This window comes from Symphalangus syndactylus, chromosome 19 (assembly GCF_028878055.3).
Source record: "Symphalangus syndactylus isolate Jambi chromosome 19, NHGRI_mSymSyn1-v2.1_pri, whole genome shotgun sequence".
Classification (NCBI taxonomy): domain Eukaryota; kingdom Metazoa; phylum Chordata; class Mammalia; order Primates; family Hylobatidae; genus Symphalangus; species Symphalangus syndactylus.
This window is the reverse complement of record NC_072434.2, coordinates 22426970-22444499: the sequence shown is the minus strand read 5'-3', so window position 1 is coordinate 22444499 and position 17530 is coordinate 22426970. Positions and strand designations below refer to the sequence as shown.

General features: G+C 39.6%; 1 protein-coding gene across 11 annotated transcripts in view; it reads right to left on the bottom strand.

The window, feature by feature from the left end:
- KIF14 (kinesin family member 14) overlaps positions 1–17314 on the bottom strand; it is a 70046-nt gene extending 52732 nt beyond the window's left edge. Inside the window, exons 1-10 of one of the 11 annotated variants that reach the window (XM_063613699.1) lie at positions 17195–17282; positions 16907–17043; positions 14719–15005; positions 13779–14634; positions 11533–11787; positions 10518–10605; positions 5061–5159; positions 2681–2733; positions 1798–1828; positions 1284–1391 (exon numbers count right to left, since the gene is read on the bottom strand). In XM_063613699.1, coding sequence (XP_063469769.1) covers positions 1284–1391; positions 1798–1828; positions 2681–2733; positions 5061–5159; positions 10518–10605; positions 11533–11787; positions 13779–14634; positions 14719–14890 — 1662 coding nt within the window. In that variant the 5' untranslated portion in view covers positions 14891–15005; positions 16907–17043; positions 17195–17282. Of the gene's footprint in view, positions 1–1283; positions 1392–1797; positions 1829–2680; positions 2734–5060; positions 5160–10517; positions 10606–11532; positions 11788–13778; positions 15238–16047; positions 16171–16906 lie in introns of those variants that run through there. The other 10 variants (XM_063613700.1, XM_063613696.1, XM_063613703.1 and 7 more) reach the window with 10 other exon arrangements.
- Positions 17315–17530: the final 216 nt, after the last annotated feature.

The window sequence follows — 17530 nt, the reverse complement described above, 5'->3', positions numbered from 1 at the left end:
TGTCGCCCAGGCTGGAGTGCAGTGGCATGATCACGGCTCACTGCAGCCTTGATCTCCTGCGTTCAAGCAATTGTCCCACCTCGGGCTCCCAAGTAGCTGGGACTACAGGCCTGTGCTGCTACACTTGCTACTTTTTTTTATTTTTTAGTACAGACAAGGTCTCACTATGTTGCTCAAGCTGGTCTCAAACTCCTGAGCTCAAGTGATCCTCCTGCCTCGGCCTCCCAAAGTGCTCGGATTACAGGCGTGTGCCACCACACCTGGCCTAAAATCATCCCTTCGTGAATCTGTGATAATTTATAACACAAAAATATTCACACGGTCTACTGAAAAGAATATATTGAGCAGCGGATCGATTATGCCAAAATAAAATAAATTAAAGAGATTAAAATCCATAACCACTCAGTTATATTAAGGAAATAACAATAAAGAAAAAGTTTAATGCACAAAGATGTTGCTTATCCCAGTATTATAATAGCAAAACATTTAAAAATAATATAAATGTCCAACAGTAGAGAACAACTTGAGGAACTGTAATAGTTAATGGAATATTATATAGCTATTAAAAATTATTTTATAAAAATTTTAATAACATAAAATTGTTACAGATTTTAACAGTGTGATTTTAAGTGACTTTAATTGTGATGGTAAAAAAATTGAAAGACTATATACCAAAATGTTTAGAGGGGTTTATCTGAATAGTGGAACCTACGGCTAAATTTTAAAAAATCTTTTACTTTCTGATGTTTTCATGTATAGTAATCTATGGCAGTATACTATTTACCAGATTTTTAAATCAATAGTAGATGCTTGTTATCATGATACCATTGATATGATCATATCAATATGTGATAGTATATTTTCATGTATAGTAATTATGCTGCATTTAATACATCTGGGATTGTATTGGGACCCGTATACACCCACATATAAATATACCTATACATATACATATGTGTTATTATATAATTACTATACATGAAAATATATAATTATATTTGCATTATTACTACACATGAAAATATACTATCACATATTGATATGATCATATCAATGGTATGATAACAAGCATCTACTATTGATTTAAAAATCTGGTAAATAGTATACTGCCATAAGTCATTTGGTCATTGACCAAAAGTCATTGAAACTAAGGCCTATTTCCTACAATCAAATTAAGTTTATATATTTATATGACTGTACTTTTACCTTTTGATTTAAAGAAGACAATAAGAAAAACATGAAACTTAAATGTATTTACTATCTTGCCTGTGGAAAAAAAATACCTTGGTCTGGGTCATCACCAGAGTGAAAACCGAATGAGATCGGGAGCTTTTATCATTCATACCAGTAGCAGCAGTAGCTCTTTGTTTATTTCCCAATTCTAGCCAACTCTTATAAGAAAAAAGGAAGGAAGATCAGATCAGCAGACTGTAACTCACTGGTATAAAAATTAAGAGAGATAACATATACATATTTGTAATTAATTTATAAAATGAAATGAGTAAATATTTATCTTTTAACAATTTGTATTCCCATTGCCTTTTTTTCTGTCATAGAAATCTGAGGCCGGAAATAATAACTTTAAAAGGCTGTTTCCATAACTCTAAGCTTACATGAAGGTCAACATTTTTAATACAGAAGAGCAATTATTTTGATTAAAACTTAACAAAATCGGTTTGTGATAAATTAAGAAACTAACCTTTTATTTGTAAAACAGCAATTAAGAAAAAATATTCTTATAAATATTTAGGATTATGCTCTTTCTATCTAGTGAAAACAAAATACAATCAATCTTACCTGGATATCAGCGTAAGAACTGACAATGTTCCTATTTTTAAGAAGTGAAAAGACAAAATCAATTTTACTGATGATTATACTCTTGTTCTCATAAAACAATAACATTTCAATTACATATTTACGCTGAAGATCACAATGGACTAATTCATGAATATTATTTTACTGATTCTCCCAGAATTTTTTATTTTCCCTATTCTTAAAGGACAGGAAATAAAATAATGCTTTAATTTTAACAAAAAGTATGATTTTTCTTAATACAAGGAAGCACCTTAGCATCTTAACATAATATTCAAGTCTAAGTCACAATACCAAAAGATATACTTTAACACATATGTATATGTATAGGTATATTTATATGTGGGTGTATATGGGTCCCAATACAATCCCAGATGTATTCAATGCAGCTGAGTTAATACTTAATAACTTTTCCTTTCCTTTAAGAAAGCATTTGCAGTGTTGGAAAAGAAAGTAAATGACTCCTAGCATGCATCAAACTCTTCTCTTCTTACTACCCTCTTCCCTGTCTATCTTTGAGTCATAGGTATAAAAAGCAGGTTGAGAGGGAAGATTTAATTAGTGATGAAAGGAAGGGGTAAAAGAAAGAAAAAGCAAATATTTACTTCATACTCAGTATAATGAATACTCCATGGCAGACACTTTACAGGTACTATGAAAGACACATGCAAGTATTAAAACAAGTAACTAACACTCTATGGAAAGAGAGGGAAAACCTAACTGGACAATATCAAGGGTAGAAGGCTAAATAGTTACCCAGGGTTTCAAAGTTAGGAAGGCCAATAAGAATACAATAAAGATTATGGGAGAGTAACATTCACTCTATTCATGTTTTATCCTCTTTGCCCTTGCTGAACTAAATACTTACATTGACAGTGCTTCAACATATGGTCCATAAACAGGATGTTCCCTCACTCTCAGCTAGAAGAAGCAAATACATGCATCATTAGGAGTATGACGAATATTTCATATAATCTTAAATGATCGTTTTTTCTATATCTTGAGTTTAAGGTAAGAGATTTGTCTTTATTTTATCCAGGAAAAAAAAAACACAAAAGCTCTCACAAAAACAAATCTGTAAGGCATTAGGAAACAGCTTCAATATAAAAAACCGTTTATAGTAGCACAATATGCAACAATATATTGTAGCATCAAGTTTTACTAGTTTTTTTATTCTTAAAAAACTGCTATTAGAATTGGCTAATAGACAATAATTAGAACAATATATTTTAGCATCAGATGTCTTACTAGTTTTTTGTTTGTTTGTCTGTTTTGAGACAGAGTCTTGTTCTGTCGCCCAGGCTGGAGCGCGGTGGTGCAATCTTGGCTCAGTGCAACCTCTGCCTCCTGAGTTCAAGCGATTCTCCTACCTCGGCCTTCTGAGTAGCTGAGATTACAAGACAGTGCCACCACACCAGCTAACTTTTGTATTTTCAGTAGAGAAGGAGTTTCACCATGTTGGCCAGGCTGGTCGGGAACTCCTGACCTCAAGTGATCTGCCCACCTCAGCCTCCCAAAGTACTGGGATTACAGGCGTGAGCCACCGCACCCAGTTTGTCTTCCTAGTTTTTCAGTAAGACATTTGAATGTTAAATTTTGCAGTAGCTATGACTTATATACTTTTAAATGCTCTCTAAAACATATTCGTTAAATTTCAGACATTAAAATTTTTCTTTATTGTTACATTATACATTTTCAACTTTGTGACCAGAAGCTTTAAACATATAGAAATCATAGAAGCAAATGTCAAGTTTTGTTTGTTTCTTGATGTTGCCAATAGTAAACTGCACAACCGTGGGCAAGTGAAGAAGACAACTGACTTCCTTTTTTTTTCTTGAGACGCAGTCTCGCTCTGTCACCAGGCTGGAGTGCGGTGGTGCAATCTCGGCTCACTGAAACCTCTGCCCCCAGGTTCAAGCGATTCTCCTGCCTCAGCCTCCTGAGTAGCTGGGACTACAGGCACGCGCCACCATGCCCAGCTAATTTTTGTATTTTTAATAGAGACGGGGTTTCACCATGTTGGCCAGGATGGTCTCCACCTCTTGACCTAGTGATCCACCCGCCTTGACCTCCCAAAGTGTTGCGATTACAGGCGTGAGCCACCATGCCCAGCCGTCGTCTTTAGATTTTTGTTTATTGTGCTCCAAGGTCCATTGCAAAATTAAAAATTTTAAATTCGAATAGCAGTTTTTAAAAAAGATGATATAATTGTGAAACTTTCTATTTCACAGATTATCTACAAGGTATGAATCTGCTAAATAATCCACTGAAATACATATCCTATAATAAAAATATAATTTTAAAAAGTTTTACTATGTTTTGGCTTATAGACTATTAGGGATCCGGTGTTCAACTTACATGGTCCAACTAAATCTTGGAACAAATATTTTATCTTTAGTTTTATACAATTCTTCATTAAAATAAAGAGGTTAAACCTAATAACTAATTTAATTTCTACTAGTGATAATGTTCTGCTTCTTTTCTTTTTTTTTTTTTTTTGGAGACAAAGTCTCACTCTGTCGCCCAGGATGGAGTATAGTGGCTCGATCTCAGCTCACTGCAACCTCCGCCTCCCAGGTTCAAGCAATTCTCCTGCCTCAGCCTCCCAAGAAGCTGGAACTACAGGCGCAAGCCACCACGCCCGGCTAATTTTTTGTATTTTAGTAAAGACAGGGTTTCACCGTGTTGTCCAGGCTGGTCTTGAACTCCTGAGCTCTGGCAATCCGCCCGCCTCAGCCTCCCAAAGTGCTGGGATTACAGGAGTGAGCCACCACGCCCGGCCAGTGCTCTGCTTATTTTCTAAATAATCTAATTGGACTGTAGATCCAAGCATTTGCCATCATATAATTCTAGTAAAATTGTAAGCTGAGGCCGGGCGCGGTGGCTCACGCTTGTAATCCCAGCACTTTGGGAGGCCGAGGCGGGCGGATCACGAGGTCAGGAGATCAAGACCACGGTGAAACCCCGTCTCTACTAAAAATACAAAAAATTAGCCGGGCGTGGTGGCGGGCGCCTGTAGTCCCAGCTACTCGGAGAGGCTGAGGCAGGAGAATGGCGTGAACCTGGGAGGCGGAGCTTGCAGTGAGCCGAGATCACGCCACTGCACTCCAGCCTGGGTGACAGAGCGAGACTCCGTCTCAAAAAAAAAAAAAAAAAACTTTAAGCTATACCATCCAGAGAACTCAAAGAATTAGATGCATTTATAAGAACAGAAATTCAAAACAAATAATAAATTGTTTTAATCTTACTGGTTGCTTTCTCTGCCCGTTTTCATCTTTACAAACCAGAAGGTCGTGAATTTTTTCATTATACACTTCAAAGAAGCTCATTTCAATGTGATAGCTGACCTAGCAGGAATAGAAACACAGCATATAATTTATTTTATTGCAAATCATATCTGTGGTTAGGATCTAGTATCCAAAATATATAAATATATAAAAAATCCTACAACTCAACAACATAAAGACAAACAGCCCAATTTTAAAATGCACAAAGGACTTGAACAGACATTTCTCCAAAGAAGAACGTGCAAATGGCAAACAAGCACATGAAAAGATGCTCAACATTATTTCTCAGTAGGGAAATGCAAATCAAAATCACAATGAAAAACCACTTCACACCCACTAGGATGGCAATAATAATAAGTGGAAACCAACCAGTGTGGGTGAGGATGTGGAGAAACTGGAACGCTCCTCCATTGCTAGTGGATGTAAAATGGTGCGGCCACTGTGGGAAATAGTTAAAATATTTTTAACCTAAAAAGGTTAAAAATAGGATTACCAGGCCGGGCACGGTGGCTCACACCTGTAATCCCAGCACTTTGGGAGGCCGAGGTGGGAGGATCATTTGAGGTCAGGAGTTCAAGAACAGCCTGGCCAACATGGTGAAACCATACCTCTACTAAAAATACAAAAATTAGCTGGGCATGGTGCCAGGCGCCTGTAATCCCAGGTACTCGGGAGGCTGAGGCAGGAGAATCACTTGAACCTCGGAGGTGGAGGTTGCAATGAGCTGAGATCACGCTACTGCACTCCAGCCTAGGCGACAGAGAGAGACTCCATCTCAAAAACGAAAAAGAATCACCATAGAAATTTGGAAATTCCACTCCTATACATCCAAAACAATTGAGAACAGGTATTCAAACAAAAACATGCACCAATGTTCACAGAAGGACTATTCACAATAGCCAAAAGGTATAAACAACCCAAATGTCCATCAACTGATGAATGGATAAACAAAACTGGCAATATCCGTACAATGAAATATTAGTCAACCATTAAAAGGAATGAAGTACTGTATGTGTTACAATGTAGATGAACCTCAACACATTATGCTAAGTGAAAGAAGCCAGACACAAAATATCACACATTGGATGATTCCATTTATATGAAATTTCCAAAACAGGTAAATTCATAGAACAAAAGCAAACTAGTAGTTGCCAGGGACTGGGAAGAAGGGGGAATGGATTGTGACTGCTTAATAGGTAGAGGGTCCCCTTTGAGGGCAATGAAAATTTTTTGGCACTAGAAGTAACAGTTGTACATTATAAATGTACTGAATGCCACTGAATTGTATAAAGTGGTTAATTTGATGTTATGTGAATTTGATCTCAATAAAAAAAATTTTGGCTGGGCACGGTGGCTCACACCTGTAATCCCAGCACTTTGGGAGGCCGAGGCAGGTGGATTACGAGGTCAAGACATCAAGACTATCCTGGCTAACACGGTGAAACCCTGTCTCCACTAAAAATACAAAAAATTAGCCGAGCGTGGTGGCAGGCGTCTGTAGTTCCAGCTACTCGGGAGGCTGAGGCAGGAGAATGGCGTGAACCTGGAAGGCAGAGCTTGCAGTGAGCCGAGATCGCACCACTGCACTCCAGCCTGGGCGACAGAGTGAAACTCCGTCTCAAAAAAAAAAAAAAAAAAAAAAAAATTTAATATGAACAACAACAAAAGTCCTTGCATTTCTTCTTAACTTCTGCATAAGGTTCGATTCAATCCAATAAGCATTCCTTAAGTACCTACCTACTGTGTGTATGGCTTTAGGTTATTGTCAGGACATAAAGAAGTGTAAGACAAGATTCTTGCCCATGAGGCTAAGATCTCAGAGACATATAACATACCTTCCAATAGATAAAAAACAGCAATAGAAAATTAATTAAGAATCAAAATGAGATGACTATAAATATGACTAATCAGAAAGGGGAAAATTTAGGATGGCCAGAGAACAGGGAAGGAGTAAATAGAATGTGAGGCATGAGAGACAGAGTAGATTGAACCAGAAAGAGGGGGTAGGGCATTCTTGGGTAAGGACAGCAGGATCTGTGCATCGCATGTGCTCAGAATAGGAAAGACACCCTGTAGGTTGACATTTGATCTGGTGAGATGGAACCTTAAATCAACAATTCTTCCTGACTGGGAAAGAAAGCAATCATTAGACTAAGTGGGCTGAGCTTCTCCTCCTTTTGACTCTGAAAGATACAGTGTAGAGGCCAAAAAGGGGAACCTTTGCTTCCAAACAGCTCTTCTGACAGTTAGGGCATGGTTTCCTTATTAGAGAAATAAATTTCATCCACTGACCCAGAAGTGAGTCAGCAAGCATCTAACAGAATTGGAAGCTTCAAGGGAGTGTCAAAGAGATTTAAGTTCAATTCACCAAATATTTATTGTGCCCTACTAGGTACAAAGCACTCTTCCAGGAGGGTGGGAAAATATGAGATGAACTGGACATAGTTTTTATCCTGAAAGAACTCAGAAGCTAATTGGAGATGCAATACAGTACATGAGTAATACAAGGCAGAATATAGCTGGTGTCATGAGAGAGAAACAAAACACTTCCAAAGAGACCAGGTATAAGGGAACACCAAGTAATTATAAGGTTATTGACAAATGCTATGAACAGGGATGGGGGCTGTCAGAATTCAATAACCATGTAATAATGCTTATTTTATTTAAAGTAGTATTTTATGTTATAGAGGCTCCAGAAGGACTTAGAAATGAAAATGTAGTGTGGGAAACAAATTGGAAAAGGTAGTTGGGGCCACATTGGAGAGGACCTACTTATTTATTCTCCTCTTAGGCTCCTGCCATCATGCTCACTATACCACCTTCTATTACCCCCATCTACATACTATTATCCTCTACCATCCTGGGTAATTCCAAAGTTGATATAACCACATTTAGCTGGGCTCACTATGTGCCAGGCACTCTTCAAAACCTTTTGTATAGATCAACTCATTTAATGCTCACAACAAACCTATGAGAAAGATATTGTCAATATCATCTCTATTTTCTGTTCTGAAACACAGAAAGACATTAAGTAAATTGTTTAAGATCACATTTCTACTCCAGTGATGAAGCTTAGATTCAAATTCAAATAATGTATCTCCAAAGTCCATGCTCTTTTTTTTTTTTTTTTTTTGAGACACAGTCTTGCTCTGTCTCCCAGGCTGGAGTACAGTGGCATGATCTCAGCTCACTGCAATCTCCGCCTCCAGGGTTCAAGCGATTCTCCTGCCTCAGCCTCCTGAATAGCTAGGATTACAGGCACCCGCCACCACACCTGGCTAATTTTTGTATTCTTAGTAGAGACAGGGTTTCACCATGTTGGCCAGGCTGGTCTCAAACTCCTGACCTCAGGTGGTCCACCTGCCTCGGCCTCCCAAAGTGCTGGGATTACAGGCGTGAGCCACCATGCCTGGCTGACCATGCTCTTAAGCATTCATTACACTGTTATTCAATGACATAGTCGTTCCACGCAAAATCTGAGCCTCCCAGTCCTTTGAAATCATTCCAAAGACCTTTACCTCAACTACACTTATCTATCTCTTCCTGGCTTTACCTTCAAATTACTATCCTTCTAAAATCTGGACAGCCAATAGAGAACTCTGCCCCACAAGCCCACAGCTTTCTCTTATGCCCACTAAACTTGGACTTGAATCATATATCATCTCATAGTCTCAAGACCACCATGTTTCTATTGATCCCCATACTCCTCCTATTTTCAATTTAGTTACTGGAAATGAGAGGTTGAGGGTAGAAGAAGACAGAGGAGAGGTAGTATATCCACAGAAGAGACAGAACTCATCAATTACTCAAATCTACTTTTCCTCTTGTGATCTCAAAAAATGACATCGATATCTAATCCAGTTGTCCAACCAGAAACATCGATTTCTCTCTCCCTCATCCTCCATTTCCAATAATCAGCAAGTCTTACCAGTTATACTTACTAAGATAGTCCTTCATGAGCCAAGTTCTGCAGGCCTTTCTAGTTTATTCTCTTTTTTTTTTTTCTGAGATGGAGTCATGCTCTGTCACCCAGGCTGGAGTGCAGTGGCGTGATCTCAGCTCACTGCAACCTCCATCTCCCTGGTTCAAGCGATTCTCCTGCCTCAGCCTCCCAAGTAGCTGGGATTACAGGCATGTGCCACCACACCCGGCTAATTTTTGTATTTTTAGTAGAGACAGGATTTCACTGTGTTGGCCAGGCTGGTCTCGAGCTCCTGACCTCAGATGATCTGCCTGCTTTGGCCTCCAAAAGTACTGGGATTAGAGGTGTGAGCCACCACACCCAGCCTCTAGTTTCTTCTCTTATCACTCTCCACCCTCAAATTCTGTGCTCAAAACACAGTGAACAATTTATAGAATCCCAAAGGCTCCCTACTTTTTTGCTTTCAAATCTTGGTCCATGCTGCTCCCTCTTCCTGGAATGTCCTTCTCCCCTTGTTCACCAAGCTAATAATGCTATGTATCCTTCAAAAATAAGCTCAGCTGCTCCTTCCTCTGAGAGAATGTCTCCCTCCAACCTTATATGTTCTCACTTACATGTTCTATTAGAGAATCTACTTTAGTTTGTTTAGCATTTAATTGATTGTACTTGGCTGTTAAATGACTTATTTCTCCCACTACACTCCTTTGAATACAGGGACTGGGTCTTTTAACTCCACACCCCTAAACTAGCACAATTTTCTCAACTTCCTTTATCATAAAAAATACTAGAGAAAATCACGAAAATTATAAAATCCCAAGCTCTACACCAGACCAACTGACTCAGAACCCCCGGAAGAGATTTTTAGCAAGCGTGTACATACATATACACATGCACATATATGTCCCTGCCAAAAATCCCTGGTGATTCTTATGACCAAGAAAATTTGAGAAAAAAAAATTTTGATCTAACAAGCTGCCTGGCAACAGCAGAATGCTCAGTAAAAGGTAGCTGAATGTGTAAATGAATAAGTGAAATAGGAAGCCAGTACAGCCTATTCAGGTGTAGTACAGTGGAAAAATCATGGCTTTTGAAGTCAACCCTGGGTTCAAATCCCAATTTCACTACTCTTTCTGATTCACATTGTCCAAAAGTTTATGCCTGCTGTCCTTAGTTAAGCTGTGCACCTCTCTGACTACAAAGACATGTATAATAGTACATAGCTACCACATTTGTGAGCCTCTGTGTATACAAAGTAAAGCAAAAGCAAGAGAGAGAAGACAGAAGAGACGACATCACTGTCACTGACCACCAGATGAAATTGATTCTGAATTTAGAATTTCCACCCTCCCTCTCCATACCACTGTTCCAAAGAAGAGTGATCTATAGATTAGAACTGATCTTCCATTAAGTATTTCCTTAGTGGCCATGACTGATTTGAACTTGATTTGACTATTTTCTACTCTGATAAGAAGCTTGCAGGTATTATAAGAACGTACCTCTTGGGTTTGTTTTCCGGCTACTTGAGAAAAAAGATCTTCACAAAATCTTGGAATTATTCCTGGTTCTTCACTAAATCCCATCATCCTGAAAAATACATTATGAATAAGGGGGAAATAAAACTAATTCTTTTTTTTAAATTATTTTTGGGGAAATAGGCTGGGAAGGGAGTAGGAAGCAAGTTCATTGAATATCATAATTAAGAATCTGGACTCTGGAGTCAAATCTGCCTGAGTCCAAATCTTGACTCCAAGATATTTAACCTCACTAAACTTCAATTTCTTCTACTGTAAAATGGGAATAATAAAACTATCTAATTCAGAGAATTGTTGTGAGAGAATATAAGCAAAGTCTTTAGCACAGTGCCTGGAATATAGTAAGAACTCATATGTTGGGCAACCCACTTGGGTCCCCTTCCACGCTGTGGAAGGTTTGTTCTTTTGCTCTTCACAACAAACCTTGCTACAAAAAAAAAAAAAAAAGAACTCAAATATTAGCTACTGTTAAAATGCTGAGTATTTCCTTCTAGAACAGGTATTATCATAGCTACCATTTACCAGATGCCCCCTCACCCTTTTTTCTTAAGAGATGAGGACTAAGTTGCCCAGGCTGGACTCGAACTCCTGCGCTTAAGCAATCCTCCTACCTCAGCTTCCCAAGTAGCTGAGACTACAGGTGTGTGCCATCACATCTAGCTTACATGCCTTACTTTTAATTCTCACCAAAATACTTATAAGATAACCTCTCTAGGCCTCAGTTTATGTAAAATATATAAAGTACAGTAAAATGGGGCCAATGATAATTACAAGATGAATTGTATCAAGGTAAATGTGTAAACTGAAGCCCAGAGGCTAAGTAAATTGCCCAAGTTTGCAAAACTGGTATATAAAATGGATGAGATTTGGGCCAAGATCTGTGTGGTTTCAAACTATATTCTTTCTATCACCCCCATGCCGCTTCTCACAAAAGTATATTTAAACACTTCTGGATAATTGCATTTCCAATACAACTTACGTATATGATTTTCCAGAGCCAGTCTGACCATAAGCAAAAAGACAGGTATTGAAGCCTTCGAAGGCTCTTTCTAGGAGTGGTGCTGCTAGCTTCTCATAGACAGTCGTCTGGCTAGCGTAGTGAGGATGACATTCATCAAAAGACCAGAATGAAATATCATAAATAAAATTATAAATTTGTTTCATGTCAGGATGTTCCACAGTTATTTCTTTCCCACTCATGAAGACCACCTGGGATGCTTTTTCACTCTTCTCTCTTGAAAGAAGCACGAAGAAAAAAATCAAGTAACTAAAATTGTCATGGGTATTATTCTCACAGAATATAATAAATACCTCAAAACTATTTAAACAATCTTCCAAGGCAAGATAATTCTTTAGTTTTATGTGGAAAATGCAGATAAGCAAACATAATTCTAGTGGGTTTCCAAAATATACTTCCTGTGGCTCCAGTGCCACCAAAGGGAAAATTCCAGATTTCCCCAGAAAACCGATCCTACTTTTACAAGATTTTTTCCTCTGTTTTTTTTCTCTTGAACTATACCTTTCCCCATCCCACCTACTATAATCTACCTATACTCTTCATTCAAATTTAGAAACATCTTTATTATACAAATTTGGGGGGTACCAATCTAAATAAAGCTGGCAGAAAATACAAATACAATTTTAAAAAACTCAGTTGACTATAAGTTTGAATCATAAATCTCTCTTGGCTACTAAAGATCTCTCCTCCTTCCTCTAGATTCTCTCCCTTAAAATCACGAATCTTCATGTATACCCTTTTTCCCTTTGAGACTTAGGTGGAAATCTTTCACGTACTTTAGATCTACAGAAAAACATCATTACTCCTTGTCTGGCTCCAGATATACACTTCCTCCCTGCTCCACCCCTGACTCTGAGACTGCTTTAAATCAGAATTTATTCTGGAAAAAACACCTGCCTCATCAATTTGACAAGTACTGTACCCTGGCCCTGCTTTCAAGGCTTGTCTGATGAGTTTGGATTCAGGCACTTGGTCCCTTACTAAGTTCAGTACAGTCATCCATCTTGCGTTTTGTCCCTACCAGCTCTTTCTATTGTTTCTCTTCCTATCATGGTTCTTGAGGCTCTATTAGGCATTCCAATTCTCTCAAACCAACTTACCCTCAGTTCTCCCTCTTAATACTAACCCATTGGCACGAAAAAGATTCTACAGTACTGTATAACTTGCCTTTAACTATTGACCCCTTAGGTTCAAAATGGAGGTTCCTGCCCTGATGCAGTGGTCACCAAATCCTCTTCTAACTTGCTTAGGTACACAGCTTCAAGTTAAACACTACTAACTCTGTGAAGTTTTTCACTGTCCCTTAAAATATTTTAAACAACTACATTAAAATATTTTAAAACAATTACATTTTGTCGCATTCGCATTTTGTCATGTCCATCTTTTCCAACCTTTAATCTGTGTCTTTCCCACCCACAACCACTTTTGCCATCAAAATCAAATCTAATGTATCACTGCATTTGTAACAACTATATAGTAATCGGAGACAATGATGATGATAATCACCACTCTGGAAAGGATTTTGAAAGGACCTCTTTAGGGAACCAGTAATTTGTTATGGCTCTTCTGTTTTTTTGAAACAGAGTCTCGTTCTGTCACCCAGGCTGGAGTGCAGTGGCCTGATCTCAGCTCAATGCAGCTCTGCCTCCCAGGTTCAAGTGATTCTCCTGCCTCAGCCTCCCGAGTAGCTGGGATTACAGGTGTGCACCACCATGCCCGGCGAATTTTTGTATTTTTAGTAGAGACAGGGTATCACCATATTGGCCAGGCTGGTCTCAAACCCCTGACCTCAAGTGATCAGCCTGCCTCGGCCTCCCAAAGCACTGGGATTACAGGCGTGACCCACCATACCTGGCCTGTTAGGGCTCTTTTTAAGGGATAGGTATAACATTACAGCATATATTGCAGATCTGCAAGCAGATTTCATTAGAGACCTAAGTGACTTATTCAGACTTTTTAAAAGCAATATATCTAGAGAAACTTCAATATACAAAATATGGTGATTCAATTTTTTAATTTTATAGTCAGCCATCAAAAATTATCAACACACTACAACTAGATCTATAAGTTCTTTCTATATAAAAGTATTGCCAACAAGTTTGAAGATGCATGAATACACTGACCTTCCAAAGGCAGAGAGGAATTAAAGGTACGTTATTACGTTACATGTAACTGCTTGGCTTTAGATTTTAAAAGGCGTCACATACCTCTTGGTGAAAGGTCTTACGCGTACTGCCACTGTCACTTGACTATTCTCTACTTTTAAGGGGTCTTTTCCTGCAGAGATGTTCTGAACTACAGTTTCTTCTTCGGGAAGGATTGTATTTTCTGCGGACCTTTCCTGTTTATTTGCAAGACAAGAACTTTTTGGTCTTTGTTTAACTTGAAGGTTAGACATTCTTTTCTTCAGTATTGATGGAGCTGGGCTCTTAACCTGAGGCAGGCCGCACTTTGGTGTCAATTTGTGTTCTATTGTACATTTTGTAGGTGTTCTTTTTTCTAAGCTCCCAAATTTATTTGAAGTTTTTGCAATTTCCTTCCCAATACTTCTATGATACAAGTCTCCTGTTCCCAACACTTTGATATCCAACTTGCTCTGAGTAGGTTTCGTTGTCAAGTGTCCTGATCTAACAACTTCAGTCTGACTCAGGGAAGCAGTGGGTGCTCTATTACTTGAGTACTTAAGTGCAACATTTTCATTTGCTCTACTGGGGGCAGAAAATGTTTCTTTGTATCTCTTATCAGCCATCATTTCAATGACTTGTGGATCTTCATCTAAAGGTACAGAAGAAGCAACAAAAGAGTTTTTAGCATTATTTACAATCCTTACATTTGTTCTACTTTCCTTAGAAACACCATTATTTTCTGTTTCACCTCCCACATTCAGTGTCATTTTGACAGAATCTGTTTCAGCTGTTTTCCACTTTTCTGCATAATCTGTTTTAGCACGACGTTGTAATGTAAGGCGTGTTTCTGCTGTTTTTTCAGCTGTGTCTTCCAACTCACTACCAAGCAAAGATGATTCTTTGTTCCTTGTAGTTCTTCTCTGAAGTGCCAATCTACCTACAGGATTAGGGGTAAGGGGCATGTCTGCTGTTTTTTTACTGACAGAAATAACATAAGTTCTATTTATGTCTCTGACTTTACCTGCAGATCTCGATAATGGATCATCATTTTCACATTCTGACATATCCGACTTCAAATGCAGCTTAAGTCGGCTACTGTGGGTGAGGGCATACAGTGATGAACTATTTTGGGAAGATGGAATATCAAGAATATCACTGCTGTTATTTCTATTATGAGTACTGTGTAATGACATTTTGGCAGACAGTTATTTCAAAAAAGAATGTTACTAAGACCCTAAGCTCTTCTTTGGACATTCATTTGATTTCCAGCCATTTCTTATGTATCCATTTCTGAAAATATCTGCTAAACTGAAAGAAAAAAAAAAGATTTAGATTACACAGACTACAAGCAAGCTTTAAAAATTATAGAGAACATCCCACTGTGTAAGTAAATTCCCAGCGGCATACATTACAATAGATCACAATCTGCAGCTCAGATACTGCTTCCAAGCAACTTCAGGCAAATCTCTCAGAGAACTTAGCATCATTATTCAACAAATATTGACTAAGTTTCCATCAGTGTCAGGCCCTCTGATAGATACTGTAGACTTCAAAGACAAGAATACAATTCCCGGCCGGGCGCGGTGGCTCACGCCTGTAATCCCAGCACTTTGGGAGGCCGAGGCGGGCGGATCACGAGGTCAGGAGATCGAGACCATCCTGGCTAACACGGTGAAACCCCGTCTCTACTAAAAATACAAAAAAAAAATTAGCCAGGCGAGGTGGCAGGCGCCTGTAGTCCCAGCTACGCGGGAGGCTGAGGCAGGAGAATGGCGTGAACCCCGGGGGGCGGAGCCTGCAGTGAGCCGAGATCGCGCCACTGCACTCCAGCCTGGGTGAAAGAGCGAGACTCCGTCTCAAAAAAAAAAAAAAAAAAGAATACAATTCCCATTTCTTTAGTCTAGAAGAAATATAATGATAAGCCATATATCAGGTCAAATGTGTCAAGTGACTTTGGAGATGTAAAAAGTGCATGTCAACAAAGATTTTCAAGTACTCCCAGCGTGGGGAGTGGGAAGAACTAAAGGAAACCCTAGCACCTAAATCAGAGTGTGGAGCAAAGTACTTTTATAAATACCTGCTACATGCATTTTTTTTTTTTTTTTTTTTTTTTTTTTGCCAATGTTCCCTAAGAAGGTTTATTTTATTTTATTTTAATAAAAATTTTTTTTCGAGACAGAGTCTTGCTGTCACCAGGCTGGAGTGCAGTGGCATGACCTTGGCTTGCTGCAACCTCCACCTCCTGTATTCAAGCGATTCTCCTCCCTCAGCCTCCCAAGTAGCTGGGACTACAGGCACCCATCACCACACCCAGCTAATTTTTGTATTTTTAGTAGAGACGGGGTTTCACCATGTTGGCCAGGATGGTCTCAATCTCTTGACCTTGTGATCCACCCGCCTCGGCCTCCCAAAGTGCTGGGATTACAGGCGTGAGCCACCGCGTCCGGCCCACGTATGTTGAATACAGGAATGCCTATAGAGAAGATTAAATTGATTGGTGTCACGAGGCAGATTATTCCCAAGTACCACAGGCAGTAAGTACAATAAGTACTGTAAATTAAAATTGTGTTGAGAAAAACCATGCAAGATTAGATAAACAGACAACCTGCCCTTTAGCAGTAAGACAACAAATTAGACAGAGGCGTATGTAAATATACAGCAACAATATCTATCAGGTATTAACGTTTTAAAGAAAGGGAACAGCAGTGACAGCTAAGAGACCTGGCTTTTAGTCAACTTTGTATCCAACTCCTTACAAAGATGTAAACAAGACTTTAAATTTGCATGCCGGGTTCTAACCTGTAAAATGACACTGGTTCAAACTATTACAAAGATTATTGCTATCGAGGAACAAATTAATGGAAGGTAATTTTTAAATTAGGCTTTTAAATTTTTACATAAATAAGTCATTACAAAAAAATTCGTCAGGTTATAAGCATCTCCCATCAACGTTTCAACTCAAAATACAGAATTTTCCTGTTATGAAATGGATTTAAAGGCAAAAAAAAAGATTCTGGAAATTCTCTTGCAACTAAAAACCATTTGCGATTTGCACAAATCAATACGGTTTCTCTTTGAGGAGTTTCGCCATCAGATTTTAAAGAGGACTGGAAGGAATACAAGGAAAATGAACACAATCCAAACCAAAACATCCGGTGATTCTGTTCTTTCACTCCTAGTCATTACTAGGTGCTATGACTAAGAATTACCTCTTAATGCCAACCGACTCGGGGAGAAGCCCGCGGGCCGAGCGGCCCTGAAGTCCAGCTTCCCGGTCCCACCAGAAACGCTGCCTTGCGCCCTTCGTTCGGGGACCCCTTCGCCGCCGACCTGGAATTCTGAGGAACTGAATGGGGGACCGGAGCTAAGACCACCCGCAAGCAAAGCAGCGGTCGCCTGTAGGGAAAGCGTCCGCAGGCCCTCCCGTGCCGAAACTTCGCCCCTCCGCAGGGTCCGGCACCTTGGGAACCCCTCGAGACAGTCCCCACGCCACTCACCACCTCCAGCGCCGGCTCCCCAGAAGGCCGCAATTTGAATGGGCGCCCCGCCTTCTGATTGGCTGCTGGGCGTCGCGACGGGTGCCGCGCCGTCGCTTACTCCCGCCCCCCGGAAGTGCCGGTGATTGGACTCCGGTAGCCGTCTCTGAATGCTAGACTTGCCCCACCCTCATCTCCCAGGCGACGCTCCCGCCCCTCCTCGGGTTCTGCTAAAGCGTGGAGTTTGGTCGCCTTTAAATCCGACTACAGGAAGGGGCGGTGGTCGCGGGCGCAGCGGGCACCTCGTTGAAGTGGGTGTTAAACGAAAAGCATGACAGTGACACTCTTGTCCATCTT